This window comes from Prionailurus bengalensis, chromosome X, assembly GCF_016509475.1.
Source record: "Prionailurus bengalensis isolate Pbe53 chromosome X, Fcat_Pben_1.1_paternal_pri, whole genome shotgun sequence".
NCBI lineage: Eukaryota > Metazoa > Chordata > Mammalia > Carnivora > Felidae > Prionailurus > Prionailurus bengalensis.
Window position 1 is genome coordinate 59707877 of NC_057361.1, and position 27369 is coordinate 59735245.

General features: G+C 38.5%; 1 protein-coding gene across 4 annotated transcripts in view; it reads right to left on the reverse strand.

Moving 5' to 3' along the window:
* Positions 1-27369, reverse strand: part of PHKA1 (phosphorylase kinase regulatory subunit alpha 1) — a 195594-nt gene that overhangs the window by 57714 nt on the left and 110511 nt on the right. For all 4 annotated transcript variants that reach the window (XM_043569863.1, XM_043569865.1, XM_043569864.1 and 1 more), the window contains exons 15-16: positions 15317-15426; positions 14233-14377 (exon numbers count right to left, since the gene is read on the reverse strand). In XM_043569863.1, the coding sequence (XP_043425798.1) occupies positions 14233-14377; positions 15317-15426 (255 nt within the window). The remainder of the gene's footprint in view (positions 1-14232; positions 14378-15316; positions 15427-27369) is intronic.

Below are 27369 nucleotides of genomic sequence, written 5' to 3' on the forward strand. Positions count from 1 at the left end.
CTTCTCGAAACTAGAACAAGCAATCCTAAAATTCATATGGAACCACAAAAGGCCCCGAATAGCCAAAGTAATTTTGAAGAAGAAGACCAAAGCAGGAGGCATCACAATCCCAGACTTTAGCCTCTACTACAAAGCTGTCATCATCAAGACAGCATGGTATTGGCACAAAAACAGACACATAGACCAATGGAATAGAATAGAAACCCCAGAACTAGACCCACAAACGTATGGCCAACTCATCTTTGACAAAGCAGGAAAGAACATCCAATGGAAAAAAGACAGTCTCTTTAACAAATGGTGCTGGGAGAACTGGACAGCAACATGCAGAAGGTTGAAACTAGACCACTTTCTCACACCATTCACAAAAATAAACTCAAAATGGATAAAGGACCTGAATGTGAGACAGGAAACCATCAAAACCTTAGAGGAGAAAGCAGGAAAAGACCTCTCTGACCTCAGCCGTAGCAATCTCTTACTCGACACATCCCCAAAGGCAAGGGAATTAAAAGCAAAAGTGAATTACTGGGACCTTATGAAGATAAAAAGCTTCTGCACAGCAAAGGAAACAACCAACAAAACTAAAAGGCAACCAACGGAATGGGAAAAGATATTTGCAAATGACATATCGGACAAAGGGCTAGTATCCAAAATCTATAAAGAGCTCACCAAACTCCACACCCGAAAAACAAATAACCCAGTGAAGAAATGGGCAGAAAACATGAATAGACACTTCTCTAAAGAAGACATCCGGATGGCCAACAGGCACATGAAAAGATGCTCAACGTCGTTCCTTATCAGGGAAATACAAATCAAAACCACACTCAGGTATCACCTCACGCCAGTCAGAGTGGCCAAAATGAACAAATCAGGAGACTATAGATGCTGGAGAGGATGTGGAGAAATGGGAACCCTCTTGCACTGTTGGTGGGAATGCAAATTGGTGCAGCCGCTCTGGAAAGCAGTGTGGAGGTTCCTCAGAAAATTAAAAATAGACCTACCCTATGACCCAGCAATAGCACTGCTAGGAATTTATCCAAGGGATACAGGAGTGCTGATGCATAGGGGCACTTGTACCCCAATGTTTATAGCAGCACTCTTAACAATAGCCAAATTATGGAAAGAGCCTAAATGTCCATCAACTGATGAATGGATAAAGAAATTGTGGTTTTTATACGCAATGGAGTACTACATGGCAATAAGAAAGAATGAAATATGGCCCTTTGTAGCAACGTGGATGGAACTGGAGAGTGTGATGCTAAGTGAAATAAGCCATACAGAGAAAGACAGATAACATATGTGTTCACTCTTATATGGATCCTGAGAAACTTAACAGGAACCCATGGGGCAGGGGAAGAAAAAAAAAGAGGTTAGAGTGGGAGAATGCCAAAGCATAAGAGACTCTTAAAAACTGAGAACAAACTGAGGGCTGATGGGGGGTGGGATTGAGGGGTGGGTGGGTGTGGGTATTGAGGAGGGCACCTTTTGGGATGAGCACTGGGTGTTGTATGGAAACCAATTTGACAATAAATTTCATATATTAAAAAAAGACTGTAAACAAGGGGAGCACAAAAGCTGCAAGTCCACAGCTTGATACCTGGCGGTGCTTTGGTGGGAAGGGCGAATCCACAGGAACAGAGTGGGGTCTGGGAGGTTCTTGGGCCACATGGGGAAAAGTAGTTCCACTGCTGGAAGGACATTTGGTAGAGACTGTTGAAGTCACCTGGTCCCAGCAGACCCCAAAAGGCGGCCACATTCACTGGTGCTGGGGTAAGGTCGTTAAGGGTGAAGCCTGGTGTCAGACGTGTGTTGTGATTTTCCATAAACCCTGAAACGCTGCTGCTACACTGTCTTGCGAACTTTTTCTAGGGTGGGATGGCACCTGGCTGCAGTCTCGGGGCACCGGCAACAACAGGGTTCAGCGGGCATTCCTGGGTACAGCCGATATTCAGCCATTGCTCGGTGACCCTCACCCAGAGGGGCGTAACAGGTCAAAGCTGCAGTCCTTCAGAAGTAAGTGGCCAGGGAAAACAGCCACATCTGAGACAAAACTGGGGAGAGAGGTACTGCCTGGGGCCTGGTCATGGAGAGTGAAAAAGCGGGGAGTGGACAAGAGCTGAAGACAGAGGACGGGTGCAGAATTGCTGATCCAGGAGAACAGACTGGGTAGCTGTTGGCGCCATTTTCACTGCTCCTGTGCATGCATGTAGGCACCTACAACGCCACAACAACCCACCCCAGTAGGCTAGCAGTGCCATCTAGTAGAGAGCGGAGCTGTTACACTGAGCCCCGCCCAACTCGGCCAACTTCGCTCTTCAAGAACACAAGTCTCACCGCTGGCTTAGTTTATGGACAATAAAGAGCTACATAGACTGACTTGTAGGGGAAAATGAAGCATTTTTAGTCCTACTTCAATCTGTTAGCAGGTTCATCTATTCAATTTTCTTTCTTTTTTTTCCTTTTTCTCTTTTACAATTTTTTTTCTTGTTCTTGAATACAGAAAGAGAAAAAATTCATTTTTACTCTCAATTTTTATTAAAAATACCTTTCTTAATTTTTATTACTATATTTTTTACTTTTGTGTAATTTTTTTCAAATTCTACTTTACTTCCATCATTTTATTTTAGACTACTTCAGTGTATTCACCTTTTCAAATTTTCAAACAATTTCCTTTTTTTCTTTTTTCTTTTCTTTTTCTTAAATGCAGAAAGAGAAAAACTTCATTTGTACTTTCAATTTGTATCAAAAATATTTTTATTTAATTTTTATTACTACATTTTTGCTTCTATGTAATTTTTTCAAATTTTATTTTACTTCCATCATTTTATTTTAGTCTACTACAGTGTATTCACTTTTTCAAATTTTCAAATAATTTCTTTTTTCCTTTTTTTCTCTTTTTTAATCTTTTTTCTCTTTTTTGTTTCTTTTTTCTTAAATACAGAAAATGAAAAAATTCATGTTTATTTTTAATTTTTATTAAAAATATTTTTCTTTAATTTTTTTCTACTATATTCTTTATACTATACTATAAAGTATAGTATAGTATACTATACTATATTCTTTCTACTATATTCTTTTTGTGTATATTTTTTCAAATTGTATTTTACCCCCAACATCTCATTTCAGTCTACTTCAGTGTATTCATTTTTTCAAATTCTCAAAAGATTTCCTTTTTTTTTCTCCCCCCCTTTTTTTCTCTAATGTCTCAAACTACTCTCAACACCCAGACCAAAACACACGTAGGAAATAGCATTATCTATTTGGTGTGTGTGTGTTCTTAATTTTTAATTTTAATATTTTTTTAATTTTAATTTTTTTTAATTTCAAATTTTATATCTCATTAATTCCTTTCCTCCCTTCAAAACGACAAAATGAAGGACGTCACCCCAAAAGAAAGAGCACAAAGAAACGACAGCCAGGGATTTAACCAACACAGATACAAGCAAGATGTCTGAACCAGAATTTAGAATCATGATAATAAGAATACTAGCTGGAGTCAAAAATAGATTAGAATCCCTTATGCAGAGATAAAAGAGGTAAAAAACCAGAATGAAATTAAAAATGCTATCACTGAGCTTTAATCATGGATGGGTGCAGCAGTGGCAAGGATGGACGAGGCAGAACAGAGAATCAGTGGTACAGAGGACAAACTTATAGAGGATAACAAAGCAGAAAAAAAGAGGGAGATTATGGCAAAACAGCACGATTTAAGAATTAGAGAAATCAGTGACTCATTAAAAAGGAACAAAATCAGAATCATAGGGGTCCCAGAACAGGAAGAGAGAGAAATAGGGTTAGAAGGGTTATGTGAGCAAATCATAGCAGAAAACTTTCCTAACCTGGGGAAAGACACAGACATCAAAATCCAGGGAGCACAGAGGACCCCGTTAGATTCAACAAAAATCCACCATCAACAAGGCATATCATAGTCAAATTCACAAAATACTCAGGCAAGGAGAGAATCATGAAAGCAAAAAGGGAAAAAAAAAGTCCCTAACATACAAGGGAAGACAGATCAGGTTTGCAGCAGACCTATCCACAGAAACTTGGCAGGCCAGAAAGGAGTGGCAGGATATATTCAGTGTGCTGAATCATAAAAATATGCAGCCAAGAATTCTTTATCCAGCAAGGCTGTCATTCAAAATATAAGGAGAGAGAAAAAGTTTCCCAGAGAAAGAAAAATTAAAGGAGTTTGTGACCACTAAACCAGCCCTGCAAGAAATTTTAAGGGGGACTTTCTGAGGGTAGAAAAGATGAAAAATAAATAAATAAGTAAATAAATAAGTAAGTAAGTAAGTAAGTACCAAAAGCAACAAATATTACAAAGGACCAGAGAACACCACCAGAAACTCCAACTCTACAAACATCATAATGGCAATAAATTGATATCTTTCACTACACACTCTAAATGTCAATGGACTCAGTGCTCCAATGAGAAGACATAGGGTAACAGAATGGATAAGAAAACAAGATCCATCTATATGCTGTTTACAAGAGACCCACTTTAGACCTAAAGACACCTTCAGATTGAAAATAAGGGGATGGAGAACCATCTATCATGCTAATGGTCAACCAAAGAAAGTCGGAGTAGCCATACATATATCAGAAAATCTAGACTTTAAAATAAAGTCTCTATCAAGACATGCAGAAGGGCATTATACCATGATCAAGGGGTCTATCCACCAAGAAGACATAAAAATTGTAAACATTTATGCGGCAAATGTGGAGCACCCAAATATGTACATCAATTAATCACAAACATCAAGAAACTCATCAACAGTAATACCATAATAGTAGGAGACTTTAACACCCCACTCACAGCAATGGACAGATCATCTAATAAAAAATCAACAAGGAAACAATGGCTTTGAATGATACACAGGACCAGATGGACTTAACAGATACATTCAGAACATTTCATCCTAAAGCAGCAGAATATACATTCTTCTCCAGTGCACATGGAACATTCTCCAGAATAGACCATATACTGGGACACAAATCAGCCCTATGTACAAAAAGATCGAGATCATACTGTGCATATTTTCAGACCACAACACTATGAAACTCGAAATCAACCACAAGAAAAAATTTGGAAAGGTAACAAATACTTGGAGACTGAAGAACATCCTAGTAAAGAATGAAAGGGCTAACCAAGCAGTTAAAGAGGAAATTAAAAAGTATATGGAAGCTAATCAAAATGATAACACCAGAACCCAAAACCTCTGGGACACAGCAAAGGCAGTCATAAGAGGAAACTGTATAGCAATCCAGGCCTTTCTAAAGAAGGAAGAAAGATCTCAGATACACAACCTAAACTTACACCTTAAGGAGCTGTAAAAAGAACAGCAAATAAAACCCAAAACCAGCAGAAGACAGGAAATAATAAAGATTAGAGCAGAAATTAATGCTATTGAAACCAAAAAAAAACAATAGAAAAGATCAATGAAACCACATGCTGGTTCTTTGAAAGAATTAACAAAATTAATAAACTACTAGACAGTTTGATCAAAAAGAAAAAGGAAAGGACCCAAATAAATAAAATCAAGAATGAAAGAGGAGAGATCACAACCAACACAACAGAAATAAAAACAATAAGAGAATATTATGAGCAATTATATGCCAATAAAATGGGTAATCTGGAAGAAATGGACAAATTCCTAGAAACATATATGCTACCAAAACTGAAACAGGAAGAAATAGAAAATATGATCAGACCCATAATCAGTAAGGAAATCAAATGAGTAATCAAAAATCTGCCAAAAAACAAGAGTCCAAGGCCAGATGGATTTCCAGGGGAATTCTACCAAACATTCAAGGAAGAGTTAACACCTATTCTCTTCAAACTGTTCCAAAAAATAGAAATGGAAGGAAAACTTCCAAACTCTTTCTATGAAGCCAGCATTACCTTGATTCCAAAACCAGACAGAGACCCCATTAAAAAGGAGAACTATAGACCAATTCCCTGATGAACATGGATGCAAAAATCCTCAACAAAATATTAGCCAACTGGATCCAAAAATACATTAAAAAAATTATTCACCACGACCAAGCGGGATTTATACCTGGGATGCAGGGCTGGTTCAATATCTGCAAAAACAATTAATGTGATTCATCACATCAATAAAAGAAAGGACAAGAACCATATGATCCTCTCAATAGATGCAGAGAAAGCACTTGACAAAATACAGCATCCCTTCTTGATAAAAACCATGAAGAAAGTAGGGATAGAAGGACCATACCTCGAGATAATAAAAGCCATATATGAATGACCCAATGCTAATATCATCCTCCATGGGGAAAATCTGAGAGCTTTCCCCCTAAGGTCAGGAATGAGACAGGGATGCCCAGTCTCACCACTGTTATTCAACAAAGTATTGGAAGTCTTAGCCTCTGCAATCAGACAACACAAAGAAATAAAAGGCATCCAAATCAGCCAGAAAGAGGTCAAACTTTCACTCTTCACAGACGACATGATACTCTATATGGAAAACCCAAACGATTCCACCAAAAACTGCTAGAATTGATTCATGAATTCAGCAAAGTTGCAGGATATAAAATCAATGCACAGAAATCGGTCGTATTCCTATATACCAACACTGAAGTGACAGAAAGAAAAATCAAGGAATTGATCCCATTTACAGTTGCACAAAAAAACATAAAATACCTAGGAACAAATCTAACCAAAGAGGTGAAAAATCTATACACTGAAAACGATAGAAAGCTTATGAAAATAATTGAAGAAGACACACGCAAAAAAATGGAAAAAGATTCCATGCTCCTAGATAGGAAGAACAAATATTGTTAAAATGTTGATACTACCCAAAGCAATCTACATATTCAATGCAATCCCTATCAAAGCAATACCACCATTCTTCACAGAGCTAGAAAAAATAATCCTAAAATTTGTATGGAATGAGAAAAGACCCCGAATAGCCAAAGCAATCTTGAAAAAGAAAACCAAAGCAGGACACATCATATCCAAGACTTCAAGCTATACTAAAAAGCTGTAATCATCAAAATAGTATGGTACTGGCACAAGAACAGACACTCAGATCAATGCAACACAATAGAGAACCCACAAACGTATGGCCAACTAATCTTTGACAAAGCAGAAAAGAATATCATTGGAATAAAGACAGTCCCTTCAGCAAGTGGTGCTGGGAAAGATGGACAAAGACATGCAGAAGAAAGAATTTGACCACTTTCTTACACCATACACAAAAACAAACTCAAAATGGATGAAAGACCTCAATGTAAGACAGGAAGTCATCAAAATCCTCAAGGTGAAAGCAGGCAAAAACCTCTTTGATCTTGCCCACAGCAACTTCTTACTCAACACGTCTCTGGAGGCAAGGGAAACAAAAGCAAAAATGAACTACTGGGACCTCATCAAGATAAAAATCTTCTGCACAGTGAAGGAAACAAATCAGCAAAACTAAAAGGCAACCGACAGAATGGGAGAACATATTTGCAAATGACATATCAGATAAAGGGTTAGTATCCAAAATCTATAAAGAACTTATCAAACTTAACACCCAAAACACAAATAATCCAGTGAAGAAATGGGCAAAAGACATAAATAGACACTTCTCCAAGGAAGACATCAAGATGGCCAATTGACACATGAAAAAATGCTCAACATCACTCATCATCAGGGAAATACAAATCAAAACCAAAATGAGATACCGCCTTACACCTGCCAGAATGGCTAACATTAACTACTCAGGCAACAACAGATGGTGGCGGGGATGTGGAGAAAGAGGATCTCTTTTTCACTGTTGGTGGGAATGCAAGCTAGTGCAGCCACTCTGGAAAACAGCATGGAGGTTTCTCAAAAAACTAAAAATAGAACTACCCTATGACCCAGCAATTGCACTACTAGGAATTTATCCATGGGATACAGGTGTGCTGTTTTGAAGGGACACATTGCACCCCCATGTTTATAGCAGCACTATCAACAATAGCCAAAGTATGGAAAGAGCCCAGATGTCCATTGATAGATGAATGGATAAAGATGTGGTGTGTGTATATATATATATATATATATATATATATATATATATATACACACACACACACACATACATACAATGGCGTATTACTCGGCAATCAAAAACAATGAAATCTTGCCATTTGCAACTATGTGGATGGGACTGGAGGGTATTGTGCTAAGTGAAATTAGTCAGATAGAGAAAGACAAAAATCAAATGACTTTACTCATATGAGGACTTTAAGACACAGAACAGATGAACATAAGGGAAGGGAAACAAAAATAATATAACAACAGGGAGGGGGACAAAACAGAAGAGACTCATATATGGAGAACAAACTGAGGATTGCTGGAGGGGTTGTGGGTGGGGGAATGGGCTAAAAGGGTAAGGGTCATTAAGGAATCTACTCCTGAAGTCATTGTTTCACTATATGCTAACTAATTTGGATGGAAATTTTAACAAATAAAAAAGAAAAAAAAAATAAGAGAGAACGGGGCTGAAGGTGTACTTGAACAAATCATAGCTGAGAACTTCCCTGATCTGGGGAAGGAAAAAGGCATTGAAATCCAAAAGGCATCCCTTCAGAAGTAACTTGAATCGATCTTCTGCATGATATATCATAGTGAAACTGGCAAAATAAAAGTATAATGAGAAAATTCTGAGAGCAGCTAGGGATAAACAGGCTCTAACTTACAAAGGGAGACCCATAAGGGTAGTGGCAGACATATCTACTGAAACTTGGCAGTCCAGAAAGGAATGGCAGGAAATCTTCAATGTGATGAACAGAAAAAATATGCAGCCAAGAATCCTTTATCAGGCAAGTCTGTCATTCAGAATAGAAAGAGAGATAAAGGTTTTCCCAAGGAAACAAATACTGAAGGAATTCATCACCACTCAACCATCCCTACAAGAGATCCTAAGGGGGATTCTGTGAGTGAAATGTTGCAAGGACCACAAAGAACCAGAGACACCACCATAAGCATGAAACCTACAGACATCACAATGACTCTAAACCCATATTTTCCAATAATAACACTGAATGTAAATGGACTAAATGCTCCAACCAAAAGACATAGGGCATCAGAATGGATAAAAAAACAAGACCCATCTATTTTCTGTCTACAAGAGACTCATTTAGATTTGAGGACATCTTCAGATTGAAAGTGAGGGGATGGAGAACTATCTATCATGCTACTGGAAGTCAAAAGAAAGCTGGAGTAGCCATACTTATCCAGACAAACTAGACATTAATTTAAAGACTGTAAAAAGAGATGAAGAAGGGCATTATGTAATAATTATAGGTCTATCCATCAGGAAGAGCTAAGAATTATAAATGTCTCTGTGCCGAATACGGGAGCCCCCAAATATATGAAACAATTAATCACAAACATAAGCAACCTTATTGATTAGAATATGGTAATTGCAGGGGACTTTAATACTCCTCTTACAACAAATGGATAGATCATCTAGACAGAGAATCAATAAAGAAACAAGGGCCCTGAATGATACATTAGATCAGATGGACATGACATATATATTTAGAACTCTGCATCCCAAAGCAACAGAATATACTTTCTTCTTGAGTGCACATGGAACATTCTCCAAGATAGATCACATACTGGGTCACAAAATAGCCCCTTCATAAGTATGAAAGAATTGAGATCATACCATGCAAACTTTCAGACCACAATGCTATGAAGCTTGAAATCAACCACAGGAAAAAGTCTGGAAAACCTCCAAAAGCATGGAGGTTAAAGAACACCCTACTAAAGAATGAATGGGTCAACCAGGCAATTACAGAAGTAATTAAAAAATATATGGAAACAAATGAAAATGAAAAAACATTGCAAACACTCTGGGATGCAGCAAAGGCAGTCCTGAGAGGAAAATACATTGCAATCCAGGCATATCTTAAGAAACAAGAAAAATCCCAAATACAAAATCTAACTGCACACCTAAAGTAACTAGAAGCAGAACAGCAAAGACACCCTAAACCCAGCAGAAGAAGAGAAATAATAAAGATCAGAGAAGAAATAAACAATATAGAATCTAAAAAAATGGTAGAGCAGATCAATGAAACCAAAAGTTGGTTTTTTGAAAAAATAAACAAAACTGATAAACCTCTAGCCAGGCTTCTGAAAAGAAAAGGGAGATGACCCAAATAGATAAAATCATGAATGAAAATGGAATTATTACAACCAATCCCTCATAAATACAAGCAATTCAAGCAATTATCAGGGAATACTATGAAAAATTATATGCCAACAAATTGGACAACCTGGAAGAAATGGACAAATTCCTAAACACCCACACACTTTCAAAACTCAAACAGGAAGAAATAGAAAACTTGAACAGACCCATAAGCAGTGAAGAAATTGAATCAGTTATCAAAAATCTCCCAAGAAATAAGAGTCCAGGACCAGATTGCTTCCCTGGGGAATTCTACCAGACATTGAAAGCAGAGATAATACCGATCCTTCTCAAGCTGTTCCAAAATTAGAAAGGGAAGGAAAACTTCCAGACTCATTCTATGAAGCCAGCATTCCTTTGGTTCCCAAACCAGACACCCAGCAAGAAAAAAAAAAAAAAAAAAAAAAAGAACTACAGGCCAATATCTCTGATAATATGGATGCAAAAATTCTCAACAAGATACTGGCAAATCAAATTCAACAGCATATTAAAAGAATTATTCACCATGATCAAGTGGGATTCATTCCTGGGATGCAGGCCTGGTTCAACATTTGCAAATCAATCAATGTGATACATCACATTAATAAAAGAAAAGATAAGAACCATATGATCCTGCTAATTGACGCAGAACAAGCATTTGACAAAATTTAGCATCCTCTCTTAATAAATACCCTCAAGAAATTCGGGATTGAAGGAACATACTTAAACATCATAAAAGCCATTTATGAAAAGCACACAGCTAATATCATCCTCAATGGGGAAAAACTGAGAGCTTTCCCCCTGATATCAGGAACATGACAGGGATGTCCACTTTCACCGCTATTGTTTCACATAGTGTTGGAAGTTCTAGCATCAGCAATCAGACAACAAAAGGACACGAAAGGCATCAAAATTGGCAAAGATGAAGTCAAACTTTCATTTTTTTGCAGATGACATGATATTGTACATGGAAAACCGGATAGACAGCACCAAAAGTCTGCTAGAAGTGATACATGAATTTAGCAAAGTTGCAGGATACAAAATCAATGTACAGAAATCAGTTGCCTTCTTATACACTAATAATGAGGCAACAGAAAGACAAATAAGGAAACTGATCTTATTCACAACTGCACTAAGAAGCATAAAATACCTAGGAATCAATCTAACCAAAGATGTAAAAGATCTGTATGCTGAAAACTATAGAAAGCTTATGAAGGTAATTGAAGAAGATACAAAGAAATGGGAAAACATTCCATGCTCATGGATTGGAAGAATAAATATTGTTAAAATGTCAATACTACCCAAAGCAATCTACACATTCAATGCAATCCGAATCAAAATTGCACCAGCATTCTTCTCGAAGGTAGAACAAGCAATCCTAAAATTTGTATGGAACCACAAAAGACCCTGAATAGCCAAAGTAATATTGAAGTAGAAAACCAAAGCAGGAGGTATCACAATCCCAGACTTTAGCCTCTACTACAAAGCTATAATCATCAAGACAGTATGGTATTGGCACAGAAACAGACACATAGACCAATGGAATAGAATAGAGACTCCAGAATTTGACCCACAAAAGTGTGGCCAACTAATTTTTGACAAAGCAGGAAAGAATATCCAATGGAAAAGAGACAGTCTCTTTAACAAATGGTGCTGGGAGAACTACACAGCGACATGCAGAAGAATGAAACTAGACCACTTTCTTACACCATTCACAAAAATAAACTCAAAATGGATGAAGGACCTGAATGTGAGATGGGAAACCATCAAAACCCTAGAGAAAGCAGGCAAAAACCTCTCTGACCTCAGCTGAAGCAATTTCTTACTTGACACATCCCCAAAGGCAAGGGAATTAAAAGCAAAAATGAACTATTGGGACCTCATCAAGATAAAAAGCTTCTGCACAGCAAAGGAAACCATCAACAAAACTAAAAGGCAACTGATGGAATGGGAAAAGATATTTGCAAATGACATATCAGACAAAGGGCTAGTATCCAAAATCTATAAAGAACTCACCAAACTCCACACCTGAAAAACACATAATCCAGTGAAGAAATGGGCGGAAGACATGAACAGACACTTCTCTAAAGAAGACATGCAGATGTCCAACAGGCACATGAAAAGATGCTCAACGTCTCTCCTCATCAGGGAAATACAAATCAATACCACAATGAGATACCACCTCACACCTGTCAGAATAGCTAACATAAACAACTCAAGCAACAACAGATGGTGGCAAGAATGCGGAGAAGGAGGATCTCTTTTGCATTGTTTGTTGAGAATGCAAGCTGGTGCAGCCACTCTGGAAAACAGTATGGAGGTTCCTCAAAAAATTAAAAATAGACCTATCCTATGACCCACCAATAGCACTGCTAGGAATTTACCCAAGGGATACAGGAGTGCTGATGCATAGGGGCACTTGTACCCCAATGTTTATAGCAGCATTTTCAACAATAGCCAAATTATGGAAAGAGCCTAAATGTCCATCAACTGATGAATGGATGAAGAAATTGTGGTTTATGTATACAATGGAATACTACTTGGCAATGAGAAAGAATGAAATATGGCCTTTTGTCACAACATGGATGGAATTGGAGAGTGTTATGCTAAGTGAAATAAGTCATACAGAGAAAGACAGATACTATATGTTTTCACTTTTATGTGGATCCTGAGAAACTTAACAGAAGACCAGTGGGGAGGAGAAGGGGGAAAATAGTTACAGAGAGGGAAGGAGGCAAGCCATAAGAGACTCTTAAAAACTGAGAATAAACTGAGGGTTGATGGGGGGTGGGAGGGAGGGGAAAGTGGGTGATGGGCACTGAGGAGGTCACCTGTTGGGATGAACACTGGGTGTTGTATGGAAACCAATCTGACAATAAATTTCATATTAAAAAAAAAACAAACAAGTCCAGCTCATCCCTGTCTCCAGGTCTCATTCATGGTATTTTCCCCTTACCTAAACTGCCTTTCCTTCTTCTATCCTCCTATATGAATTCTACCCATCCCAAAAAGTCTTGATAATTCCCATCTCAGTCAAGAGATTTTCTTTAACAACTTGATTACCTTCACTTTAAAATACTAATCCAATGCTTTGGTTCTTCTTTATATACTGTCTTTGATTGTTTCTATTATTTTTGTGTATCAGCTTTACCTCTCCAATTAGACTTTATAGTTTCTGAAGACAAGTCTGGGAACATAATGTTTATTAATCAGGAACTTGTTGTCTTAAATAAAGAAGAAAGGCAAAAAGAAGAAAGACTACCCTACTTCCTCAATTCCTCTGCTTTTGAAGCACTTTAGAGATGTGATCAAAACTCCTAACAGCCTGTCTGGACACTGAATGATTTATGACAAAGGATTCTTCTTTAATGAAAAGGAATTCTACTTCCTTTGGCAGTATAAACAGGCTTTTGGAAGCAATAGCAGAGACACAGAAAGGAAACAGTGCTTCAGTATTGGCTCTAGTCCTCCAGGAACTGAGAGAATAATAAAGCCTTTCACCCAGTTTCAAATAAGAAATGTTAAGAAGCCCAGCCAGTAAAGGAAAGCTAAACTGAAAGCCTTTTCACTTCTCCTTGTTAGATTTTACTGCTTCAGTTAGGCAAGACTTGGAAGGGTAAGTGTGGGAACTTATCTATAAAATCTTGGTGCTCCACTGGGGTAAGACAGATGCAGAATGTATTATTACTGTCTTTAAAATGAATTACATTATAAAGTTTCTGCAATTGACCTAAAAACCAATTAGCCCCCAAGTAGCCTGCAAGTTATTCTATTACATTTTCAGAATTATAACCCTCAAACCATTTGAAATATTCTTGAACATTGGTTCATTTGTTACATATTTATTCTAAAACATAAGCTCCATGGGAGTAGAATTCTATCTACTCATCTGCCTTATTTGCTCCATGTAGCCCAAGTGCTTAGATAAATGCCTGGCACAAAAATAGGAGCTAAGAAATAACTGCTGAAAGAATAAATGATAATGAGAAGCTTTCCAGTGACTCTAAGACTTTGAAGGGCTAACCACATGACTTAGTCCCCAAATACATTTGTTCCTTGCCTCATACAACCTTACCAAGCATGGTGTGTGAAATGGGGAAGGTGATGGTGGGCTGGCCTGTCATCCTCCAGCGGCTACAGAGGTAGGAGAGGTCTGTTCTAAGCATTTCTACTATCATCTTGTTGTCCAGAGCCAGGTAGAACTGTTGCTGGTCTATAAACTGAGAAAAAGAAGGAGGAAAATAACAGCTTAGAATAACTTACTCTTATAACTGTCAAATAATATTTTAAAGTACTCACATATTCACAAAGGTATATAACACATCACAGAGGCAACTATAGTGCCTAATTCTTTCCAAAGAATCTGATAGTCAATTGGTACATATAATTTTTGACATTTTTACAGTGTACTCTAGTTTACAAAGTGTTTTCAAGTACATAATTTTATTTAATTATATAACAAATGAGTGACGGCTTTTCTTCTTTTAATAGATAAAAATAAGGCAGAGACATTAAGTGGATTAACAAAGTCATATGGCTAGCAAATGGCAAGGTCAGAAATAGGATCTATGGTACATTACTCTTTTGTCTCTACCTCAGATGCACAATTTCAGATGTAAGACGACAAATGGGGAGCTTAAGCTTTCTTTCCGGAAAATAGTTTCTCCTACTATACACACATATAATTGGGCTTACTATTATAATGTGGCCAATAACAGGCTAACAATGTGTATAATCATGGCTGAAACAGTACTGACATTTTTGTTTAGAAGAGAATATCAATGTAAAAAGGGCCTCTGCCCAAAACAAAGAGAACACAGTTTAGTAACTAAGAGGTTATATTTTGTTCATAAAGAACAAATAGAATCTTATTTTTAACATTTAAAAGGAGTTCTTTTTAAAAGTACTTCAACATTTATAAAATCCCTAGTCACTGTTTCTGCAACACATAGGACTACTCTTGGTAGCCACAATCACTTGGCATAGCTCTGTGCTACAAGCTCAGTTCAATCCAACTCAACAAATACTTATTGAGCAACTTAATATGTGCAAGGCCCCATGAACTCTGACACCTGTCCTAACTTTGGTAAATGCTTTATTTCTGTACTGTTTGTCTTACTTCCATTCATCTCAGTGCATCTAAATCTTATTCCACTTACCTGTGGAGTGAAGGTAAAGATAGTTTTCCGAATGTCATAGAGTTTTGAAGTTCCAAGGACTCCCATGTGCCTGTAGGGTCGTCCACTAAGTTTCATTCTACTGTTGCATCCTAAGATAGAGTTAAAAAATGCTCAAGATCTTTCTAGGGCACAAATCCAATGAGTAAACATTTTTTTTTGTATTAGATTTACACTTCCTGATACAACAAACTAAGTTCTGTACCTCAAAATTACTATCTGTATCATGTACAAGTTCATACTAAGTACTTTAGGGCTCTCCAAGAGAGAGTATGCATTTATCTCTGTTTTTTAAAAATATTCTTAAATGTTTATTTATTTTTGAGAGACAGAGAGACAGAGCATGAGCAGGGGAGGGGAAGAGAGAGAGGGAGACACAGAATCCGAGGCAGGCTCCAGGCTCTGAGCTGTCAGCACAGAGCCTGACACAGGGCTCAAACCCACAAGTTGTGAGATCATGACCCGAACCAAATTCGGGCGCTTAATCAACTGAGCCACCCAGGCGCCCCCATTTATCTCTGTTCTTAAAGAACTTTATGCTCTTATAAAAAAGTCACATAATCTACATGAGAGAAAAGAATGCACATGAAAATTAATAGTTCTACGAATGATAGAATTCTATTACCGATATTCATATGCTGAATTTCCTTAAATCCCATGAAAACTGCAAAAACTATATTGACTACCAAACTTATCAATGTAGACTATGCCTCAGTAAAGCTGAACAAACCCTCATCAGCTTAAAGATGGCATACTAAACTGAAAAACTGAAATGAATTTACTTGGACTCCTTCAATTTAATTGACACATTTTAAATTCAATGGAACAACACAACTTATCCAAATAAGTCAAAATATTATTGTGTCTGATAGGAAATTTTGTGGAAACTTATACATAGAGTAAAATTCATTTGGCAGAGGAGTATTTTTGAAAACTTAAGAAAGGGGAAGACTTGAACTATCAGAAAGCTACAAAAGGTGTAATTTTATTTTTTTAACTTTTAAAATGTTTGTTTATTTATTTTTGAGAGAGAGAAAGAGACAGAGACACACAGAGAGAATGAATCTCAGTCAGGCTCCATTGCTGACAGCACGGAGCCCAATGTAGGGCTCAAACTCATGAACTGTGAGATCATGACCTGAGCCGAAGTTAGATGCTCAACTGACTGAGCCACCCAGGCACCCCAAGGTGTAGTTTTAGTGAAAATTTATATAGAATCTGCACATCTGTCTATAAATATTATGTATATGTGTGTGTATGTATGTATACACACATCCGCTTTATTTCCCTGAGTATGTCTTCTTTTTTATAGTTTAGCATTTTGAAATTAGAATCTGATCATTTGTATCTATGTTACATGTAGTTGAATTTTTTTGTCTCTGAAGACAATTATTACATTAATACCTCCTACAATGAGGAAATAGTTCATTTATTCACACACTTTTTCCCTTTTATAACGATAGCACTATACACAAAAAGCTTGTTCTCAACCTCTCTTTCTCCAAAATTTATATTAAATATCATTTCATGTCAGTACTGACAGAACTAGTACTACCTTTTTTTTATTGGAACTCATTTTTCTTGGGGAGTTTATTTTTGCTCCTGCTTTATCCTAAGTATGAAACTTAGCAAATATGCTACCTTTTTAGTGTTGCTTCACTTTTAGGGACAGAACTAGAGAGCTGTCAATGTGTTGGTCATATTCCAGGATTCATTCTGGAAAGTACACTTAACTGACATTGATATCACAACCAGGTTTATCCACTGTTTCTTCCATTTTTTTCTTTTTTATTGTAGTAAAAAATATACATAACCTAAAATTTACCATTTTAACCATTTTTAATTGTTCAGCGGTATTAAGCACATTCACAATGTTGTGCAATTATCACCACCGCCCATCTCCACAACTTTTCCATCTTCCCAAACTGAAACTGTGCCCATTAAACAATAACTCCCCATGTTCTCCTCTTGCCAGTCCCTGGAAATCATCACTATTTCTGTCTCTATAAATTTGCTTACTCTTGGTACCTCATATATGTGGAATCATACAATATTTGTTGTTTTGTGACTGGTTTATTCCACTTGGAATAATGTCTTCAAGGTTCATCCATTTTGTACTGTGTCAGAATTTTATTCTTTTTCAAGGCTGAAAAATTTTCCATTGTATATACACATTAGTTTATCTTTTCATCCATCAATGGCCATTAGAGTATTTTCATTGGTAATTTCTTATAGTATAATATACATAATATACATGAAGTAAGTATGCTAATCTTAAATGTAAAAATTGATACAATTTTACATAGTAAACACACAACTCAAATCAATATATGGAACATTATCAGCACTGCAGAAGCCTCCCTTGTGCCTCTTCCCGGTTATTAACATCCCCCAGCTCCCAAAATTAACCACCATTCAAACTTCAATCACCATAAATAAGTAGTCCATTTTTTAGCTTTATATTAATAAAATCATACAATATGTATTTTTTTGCATCTTGTTTTTTCACTCAACAATATGTCTATGAGATTCATCCATACGATGTATGTAGAATTAGTTCATTTGTTTTCATTGCTGTATAATAGCCCAGTGTATGGATGTATCATTTAACCATTCACTTGTTGTTTTTTTTTTTCTTTTTTTTTTTTCTGAAATTTATTGACAAATTGGTTTCCATACAACACCCAGTGCTCATCCCAAAAGGTGCCCTCCTCAATACCCATCACCCACCCTCTCCTCCCTCCCACCCCCCATCAACCCTCAGTTTGTTCACAGTTTTTAACAGTCTCTTATGCTTTGGCTCTCTCCCATTCTAACCTCTTTTTTTTTTTTTCCTTCCCCTCCCCCATGGGTTCCGGTTAAGTTTCTCAGGATCCACATAAGAGTGAAACCATATGGTATCTGTCTTTCTCTGTATGGCTTATTTCACTTAGCATCACACTCTCCAGTTCCATCCACGTTGCTACAAAAGGCCATATTTCATTTTTTCTCATTGCCACGTAATATTCCATTGTGTATATAAACCACAATTTCTTTATCCATTCATCAGTTGATGGACATTTAGGCTCTTTCCATAATTTGGCTATTGTTGAGAGTGCTGCTATGAACATTGGGGTACAAGTGGCCCTATGCATCAGTGCTCCTGTATCCCTTGGATAAATTCCTAGCAGTGCTATTGCTGGGTCATAGGGTAGGTATATTTTTAATTTTCTGAGGAACCTCCACACTGCTTTCCAGAGCGGCTGCACCAATTTGCATTCCCACCAACAGTGCAAGAGGGTTCCCGTTTCTCCACATCCTCTCCAGCATCTATAGTCTCCTGATTTGTTCATTTTGGCCACTCTGACTGGCGTGAGGTGATACCTGAGTGTGGTTTTGATTTGTATTTCCCTGATAAGGAGCGACGCTGAACATCTTTTCATGTGCCTGTTGGCCATCCGGATGTCTTCTTTAGAGAAGTGTCTATTCATGTTTTCTGCCCATTTCTTCACTGGGTTATTTGTTTTTTGGGTGTGGAGTTTGGTGAGCTCTTTATAGATTTTGGATACTAGCCCTTTGTCCGATATGTCATTTGCGAATATCTTTTCCCATTCCGTTGGTTGCCTTTTAGTTTTGTTGGTTGTTTCCTTTGCTGTGCAGAAGCTTTTTATCTTCATAAGGTCCCAGTAATTCACTTTTGCTTTTAATTCCCTTGCCTTTGGGGATGTGTCGAGTAAGAGATTGCTACGGCTGAGGTCAGAGAGGTCTTTTCCTGCTTTCTCCTCTAAGGTTTTGATGGTTTCCTGTCTCACATTTAGGTCCTTTATCCATTTTGAGTTTATTTTTGTGAATGGTGTGAGAAAGTGGTCTAGTTTCAACCTTCTGCATGTTGCTGTCCAGTTCTCCCAGCACCATTTGTTAAAGAGGCTGTCTTTTTTCCATTGGATGTTCTTTCCTGCTTTGTCAAAGATGAGTTGGCCATACGTTTGTGGGTCTAGTTCTGGGGTTTCTATTCTATTCCATTGGTCTATGTGTCTGTTTTGGTGCCAATACCATGCTGTCTTGATGATGACAGCTTTGTAGTAGAGGCTAAAGTCTGGGATTGTGATGCCTCCTGCTTTGGTCTTCTTCTTCAAAATTCCTTTGGCTATTCGGGGCCTTTTGTGGTTCCATATGAATTTTAGGATTGCTTGTTCTAGTTTCGAGAAGAATGCTGGTGCAATTTTGATTGGGATTGCATTGAATGTGTAGATAGCTTTGGGTAGTATTGACATTTTGACAATATTTATTTTTCCAATCCATGAGCAGGGAATGTCTTTCCATTTCTTTAAATCTTCTTCAATTTCCTTCATAAGCTTTCTATAGTTTTCAGCATACAGATCCTTTACATCTTTGGTTAGATTTATTCCTAGGTATTTTATGCTTCTTGGTGCAATTGTGAATGGGATCAGTTTCTTTATTTGTCTTTCTGTTGCTTCATTGTTAGTGTATAAGAATGCAACTGATTTCTGTACATTGATTTTGTATCCTGCAACTTTGCTGAATTCCTGTATCAGTTCTAGCAGACTTTTGGTGGAGTCTATCGGATTTTCCATGTATAATATCATGTCATCTGCAAAAAGCGAAAGCTTGACTTCATCTTTGCCAATTTTGATGCCTTTGATTTCCTTTTGTTGTCTGATTGCTGATGCTAGAACTTCCAGCACTATGTTAAACAGCAGCGGTGAGAGTGGGCATCCTTGTCGTGTTCCTGATCTCAGGGAAAAAGCTTTCAGTTTTTCCCCGTTGAGGATGATGTTAGCTGTGGGCTTTTCATAAATGGCTTTTATGATCTTTAAGTATGTTCCTTCTATCCCGACTTTCTCAAGGGTTTTTATTAAGAAAGGGTGCTGGATTTTGTCGAAGGCCTTTTCTGCATCGATTGACAGGATCATATGGTTCTTCTCTCTTTTTTTGTTAATGTGATGTATCACGTTGATTGATTTGCGAATGTTGAACCAGCCCTGCATCCCAGGAATGAATCCCACTTGATCATGGTGAATAATTCTTTTTATATGCCGTTGAATTCGATTTGCTAGTATCTTATTGAGAATTTTTGCATCCATATTCATCAGGGATATTGGCCTGTAGTTCTCTTTTTTTACTGGGTCTCTGTCTGGTTTAGGAATCAAAGTAATACTGGCTTCATAGAATGAGTCTGGAAGTTTTCCTTCCCTTTCTATTTCTTGGAATAGCTTGAGAAGGATAGGTATTATCTCTGCTTTAAACGTCTGGTAGAACTCCCCTGGGAAGCCATCTGGTCCTGGACTCTTATTTGTTGGGAGATTTTTGATAACCGATTCAATTTCTTCGCTGGTTATGGGTCTGTTCAAGCTTTCTATTTCCTCCTGATTGAGTTTTGGAAGAGTGTGGGTGTTCAGGAATTTGTCCATTTCTTCCAGGTTGTCCAATTTGTTGGCATATAAGTTTTCATAGTATTCCCTGATAATTGTTTGTATCTCTGAGGGATTGGTTGTAATCATTCCATTTTCATTCATGATTTTATCTATTTGGGTCATCTCCCTTTTCTTTTTGAGAAGCCTGGCTAGAGGTTTGTCAATTTTGTTTATTTTTTCAAAAAACCAACTCTTGGTTTCGTTGATCTGCTCTACAGTTTTTTTAGTTTCTATATTGTTTATTTCTGCTCTGATCTTTATTATTTCTCTTCTTCTGCTGGGCTTAGGCTGCCTTTGCTGTTCTGCTTCTAGTTCCTTTAGGTGTGCTGTTAGATTTTGTATTTGGGATTTTTCTTGTTTCTTGAGATAGGCCTGGATTGCAATGTATTTTCCTCTCAGGACTGCCTTTGCTGCGTCCCAAAGCGTTTGGATTGTTGTATTTTCATTTTCGTTTGTTTCCATATATTTTTTAATTTCTTCTCTAATTGCCTGGTTGACCCACTCATTCGTTAGTAGGGTGTTCTTTAACCTCCATGCTTTTGGAGGTTTTCCAGACTTTTTTCTGTGGTTGATTTCAAGCTTCATAGCATTGTGGTCTGAAAGTAAGCATGGTATAATTTCAATTCTTGTAAACTTATGAAGGGCTGTTTTGTGACCCAGTATATGATCTATCTTGGAGAATGTTCCATGTGCACTCGAGAAGAAAGTATATTCTGTTGCTTTGGGATGCAGAGTTCTAAATATATCTGTCAAGTCCATCTGATCCAATGTCTCATTCAGGGCCCTTGTTTCTTTATTGACCGTGTGTCTAGATGATCTATCCATTTCTGTAAGTGGTGTATTAAAGTCCCCTGCAATTACCACATTCTTATCAATAAGGTTGCTTATGTTTATGAGTAATTGTTTTATATATTTGGGGGCTCCGGTATTCGGTGCATAGACATTTATAATTGTTAGCTCTTCCTGATGGATAGACCCTGTAACTATTATATAATGTCCTTCTTCATCTCTTGTTACAGCCTTTAATTTAAAGTCTAGTTTGTCTGATATAAGTATGGCTACTCCAGCTTTCTTTTGGCTTCCAGTCGCATGATAAATAGTTCTCCATCCCCTCACTCTCAATCTAAAGGTGTCCTCAGGTCTAAAATGAGTCTCTTGTAGACAGCAAATAGATGGGTCTTGTTTTTTTATCCATTCTGATACCCTATGTCTTTTGGTTGGCGCATTTAATCCATTTACATTCAGTGTTATTATAGAAAGATACGGGTTTAGAGTCATTGTGATGTCTGTATGTTTTATGCTTATAGTGATGTCTCTGGGACTTTGTCTCACAGGGTCCCCCTTAGGATCTCTTGTAGGGCTGGTTTAGTGGTGACAAATTCCTTCAGTTTTTGTTTGTTTGGGAAGACCTTTATCTCTCCTTCTATTCTAAATGACAGACTTGCTGGATAAAGGATTCTTGGCTGCATATTTTTTCTGTCTAGCACCCTGAAAATCTCGTGCCAATTCTTTCTGGCCTGCCAAGTTTCAAAAGAGAGATCAGTCACGAGTCTTATAGGTCTCCCTTTATATGTGAGGGCACGTTTACCCCTTGCTGCTTTCAGAATTTTCTCTTTATCCTTGTATTTTGCCAGTTTCACTATGATATGTCGTGCAGAAGATCGATTCAAGTTACGTCTGAAGGGAGTTCTCTGTGCCTCTTGGATTTCAATGCCTTTTTCCTTCCCCAGTTCAGGGAAGTTCTCAGCTATGATTTCTTCAAGTACCCCTTCAGCACCTTTCCCTCTCTCTTCCTCCTCTGGGATACCAATTATGCGTATATTATTTCTTTTTAGTGTATCACTTAATTCTCTAATTTTCCCCTCATACTCCTGGATTTTTTTATCTCTCTTTTTCTCAGCTTCCTCTTTTTCCATAACTTTATCTTCTAGTTCACCTATTCTCTCCTCTGCCTCTTCAAGCCGAGCTGTGGTGGTTTCCATTTTGTTATGCATTTCGTTTAAAGCGTTTTTCAGCTCCTCGTGACTGTTCCTTAGTCCCTTGATCTCTGTAGCAAGAGATTCTCTGCTGTCCTGTATACTGTTTTCAAGCCCAGCGATTAATTTTATGACTATTATTCTAAATTCACTTTCTGTTATATTATTTAAATCCTTTTTGATCAGCTCATTAGCTGTTGTTATTTCCTGGAGATTCTTCTGAGGGGAATTCTTCCGCTTGGTCATTTTGGATAGTCCCTGGCGTGGTGAGGACCTGCAGGGCACTTCCCCTGTGCTGTGGTGTATAACTGGAGTTGGTGGGCGGGGCCGCAGTCAGACCTGATGTCTGCCCCCAGCCCACCGCTGGGGCCACAGTCAGACTGGTGTGTGCCTTCTCTTCCCCTCTCCTAGGGGTGGGATTCACTGTGGGGTGGTGTGGCTCGTCTGGGCTACTTGCACCCTGCCAGGCTTGTGATGCTGGGGATCTGGCGTATTAGCTGGGGTGGGTAGGCAAGGTGCTCGGGGGCAGGAGGGGCAGGCTTAGATCGCTTCTCCTTAGGTGATCCACTTCAGGAGGGGCCCTGTGGCAGCGGGAGGGAGTCAGATCCGCTGCCGGAGGTTTGGCTCCGCCGAAGCGCAGAGTTGGGTGTTTGCGCAGAGCGAACAAGTTCCCTGGCAGGAACCGGTTCCCTTTGGGATTTTGGCTGGGGGATGGGCGGGGGAGATGGCGCTGGCGAGCGCCTTTGTTCCCCACCAAACTGAGTTCTGTTGTCAGGGGGCTCAGCAGCTCTCCCTCCCTTTGTCCTCCAGCCTTCCCGCTTTCGGAGCAGAGCTGTTAACTTATGACCTCCCAGACGCTAAGTCGCGCTTCCTGTCGGAACACAGTCCGCCCGGCCCCTCCGCTTTTGCAAGCCAGACTCGGGGGCTCTGCTTGGCCGGCGAGCCGCCCCTCCGCCCCGGCTCCCTCCCGCCAGTCCGTGGAGCGCGCACCGCCTCGCCGCCCTTCCTACCCTCTTCCGTGGGCCTCTCGTCTGCGTTTGGCTCCGGCGACTCTGTTCTGCTAATCCTCTGGCAGTTTTCTGGGTTATTTAGGCAGGTGTAGATGGAATCTAAGTGATCAGCAGGACGTGCGGTGAGCCCAGCGTCCTCCTAAGCCGCCATCTTGCCGCAACTCTCTAACCATTCACTTGTTGATGGACATTTGAGATTTCCCGCACCCCATCCAGTTTTTTGTTATTATAAATAAAGCTCCTATGAATATTCTTGTTGTGTTGGAGGTCCCATAGATTATCTCCAGGTTTGGTGATTCACTAGGATTCCTAGAACTCACTGTATAGCTGTATTAATGGCTAAGGTTTATTAAATCAAAATGACACAAAGCAAAACAGCAAAGAAAAAAGGCACATGGTGCAAAGTCCAGAGGAAACAAGCTTCTAAGATTCCTCTCCCAGAGCAGTCACATAGCAAATGCATAATTCCTCCAGCATCAAAATATGACAACACATGTGAAATGTTGTCTACCAAGGATGTTCATTTGAGACTCGGTGTTTTTATTACTGGTTGGTCACACAGGCACTCTCTGCACAGTACATACCCAAACTCCGGACTCTCAAAAGGAAAACAGATATTCAGCATAAGCCATACTGTTTGTATAGTTTAGACATGCAGTAAACCACTGTTACCCTTAAGAGGATGGTGGACCCTCTTAAAATCCAGGTCTTCAAATGCCATCCAAGGGCCAAACTTACAAGCAGTTCTTTCTTGTTTTTTAAGACTTTTTTTGGGTAATCTTTATTTATTTTTGAGAGAGAGACAGACTGTGAGTGGGGGAGAAACATAGAGAGAGGGAGACATAGAATCTGAAGCAGGCTCCAGGCTCTGAGCTGTTAGCACAAAGCCCGATGCAGGGCTCAAACTCATGAACAATGAGATCATGACCTGAGCTGAAGTCGGACACTTAACTGACTGAGCCACCCAGGCACCCCACAAGCGGTTTTTTCTAAGAATTGCATTCTCAGGCCTGTCACGTGAACTCTTTTACTGCACAGTCCACCCCATTGGCTTTTGGCCAAGGTGTCTTTGTCAGTAGGTTCCCATGCAGCAAAGTAAGCCCAACCTGTAGTGTAATCCTCAGTTATGCCCTCAGGGGTCTTAGATTTAGCCAGAAAGAACCTAACATTATTATAATTACGTCTCTTCAACAGCTGGGTAACTTCCTCAAGTTTCTGTATTAACCTTTTTTTTATCTGGCTTGAGGGATCAGTCCAAGCACAGCACCAGCCTGGCCTGTATATTGATGCTGACCTAAATGCCTTCCAAGGCTGAGGCAGTGCCAGGATAGTCAGGGTTCACACACAAGTATAATTCCAGAAGGCATATGCAGTACTCTTGGACAAAAAGAGTTTACAAATGTTAGGGCATCACATACATTAATCAGGCAGTGTAGGTTAACATGATCTCCAGTGGGGTCTCCCAGTGCAGGCCTCCTATCCTAGAGTTTCCAGTCCAGTACAAAAAGTTCAGTTCATTCTTTGATTTCAATGGGAGTGTCTCCTGAAGGAAACTGGATCCAAACAGTTTTGTTTCTTCATGACATCAGCTAATCTGCTTTGTGAGTATGGATGACATTGGAAGGTGTTCTGTATAGAAGGTGTGGGAGCTGTGACCACATCCTGCTATCTCCTAGTCAGTTCAGTCAGATGTGACCTTAGACTCAGCAGTCAGTTTGAATTCAAAGCACTCTTGGCAGCAGGTAAGACAACATGTGGTTTTATTAGGAAGGAGAGGAATATTTCCAGGTATAGTCTTAAAAATCAAAGATGATTAATGCCCTTCTCCTTTACCCATGCCTCCCCAGGTGTCAGGATTTTGTTTTTTCTCCACTGTCACAAAACCTGTGTGTCTGAATTAGCAACCAGAATTTTATAATATTCTCTTCCTTCCATCCCAATCTTTTATCTGGAAGAGTTGTATACAAGAAGTTTAAGAGTATTTTCATAGGCAAACATTATTATACAGTTTAACCAGAAAGACGTATCATGTCCAGGAATTGGTCAAGATGAAATTCTGAATTTTCAAATAATTAAAAAATGGGTTTTTGTACTTCTTACCACTTTTGTCCCAATAATTTATCCAATGAGCAGCTTAGAAAAGATCACTCTCTTTCTGGGGACAGCTGCATTTAATAAGCAAATTGCCTTACTAAGGCTTGCGCATCAGGAGAAAGGTGAGGGCAGTGGAGTTATCAATACATTTTTGTAAACTGGCGCTAATCTGGAAAGCCAAACAGAACTACCGAGTCCCAAGGAGAGTTCAAGATTCCAATTTGTCAGGAGTGGGGGAGGGGTCACATTTCCTCTGATGTGCTCTCCCCCAATTTGTAGCTTTTGCAGAAATCAGAAGAATACAATCACTTTCTGTATCAGACATATAGAACCAATCAGCAGATCAATTTCACATGGTCTGATCAGAGAACAAGCCTTTCCCTGTGGACATCAGCAACTGTCCCAAATGGTCCAGCCAGAACCCAGGATAGTTTCATAAATTTAAAGCTCCACAGGAGGGTGACCCAAATCTGCAATTATCTGAGTCTGAGTTCATTTAAAGTTCATTTTGTTAATTTGGAATTTGTTTAGCCTGTGCCTGCTTTCAGTTTGGCACATCTGGTGCTGAGGTGGGAACAGTCTATATGGTAGACCATATGAAGATTCAGTTGAGAGTCAGGTCTAGGCATTTAGGATCTGTGAATGCCAAACTAGGATGCCAAAAAGTTAGTAGCTTTTCTTAGGCAGCAGCAAAGCTCGGATGCTGCAGGGTCAGTCAGCCATGGTATAAGTTCAAGTGATAAGCAAGACCTTCCTAAGTTCTTTATTGTGTCTTACAGATTTATTTGCATTTTTAAAAAGTTTTTAATTCCAGTTAGCTAAGTTATATAAGTTTCAGGTGTACAATATAGTGACTTAACAATTCCATACATCAACTTGTGCTCATCATGACAAAACACTCCTTAATCCCCTCACCTATTGAACCCATTTTCTCATTCACCTCTCCTCTGATAACCATCAGTTTGTTCTCTATACTTAAAAATCTGTTCTTTGTGTCTTTTTTTGCCTTTACTCATTTGTTTTGTTTCTTAAATTCCACATATGAGTGCAAATATATGGTATTTGTCTTTCTTTTCTGACTGAATTATTTTGCTTACCATTACACTCTTTAGCTCCATCCATGTTGTCACAAATGGCAAGATTCCATTCTTTTTCATGGCTAATATTCCATTACATATATATATAATTATATATATGTAATATAAATATATAATAATATATATATAATATATAATATATTATATATATATATTACACACACACACATCTCTCACATCTATTTAAAGTTTTAATTTAAATTCCAGTTAGTTAAAATAATAGTTTCAGGTGTACAATACAGTGATTGAACACTTCCATACATCACCCAGTGATCATCATAAGTGTATTCCTTAATCCCCATCACCTATTTAACACATTTCTCCACCCACCTCCCTTATGGTAATCATCAGTTTGTTCTCTGTAATTAAGAGACTGTTTCTTGGTTTTCCTCTCTTCCCCTCGCCCATGTTTATTTGTTTCTAAAATTCCACATTCGGGTGAAA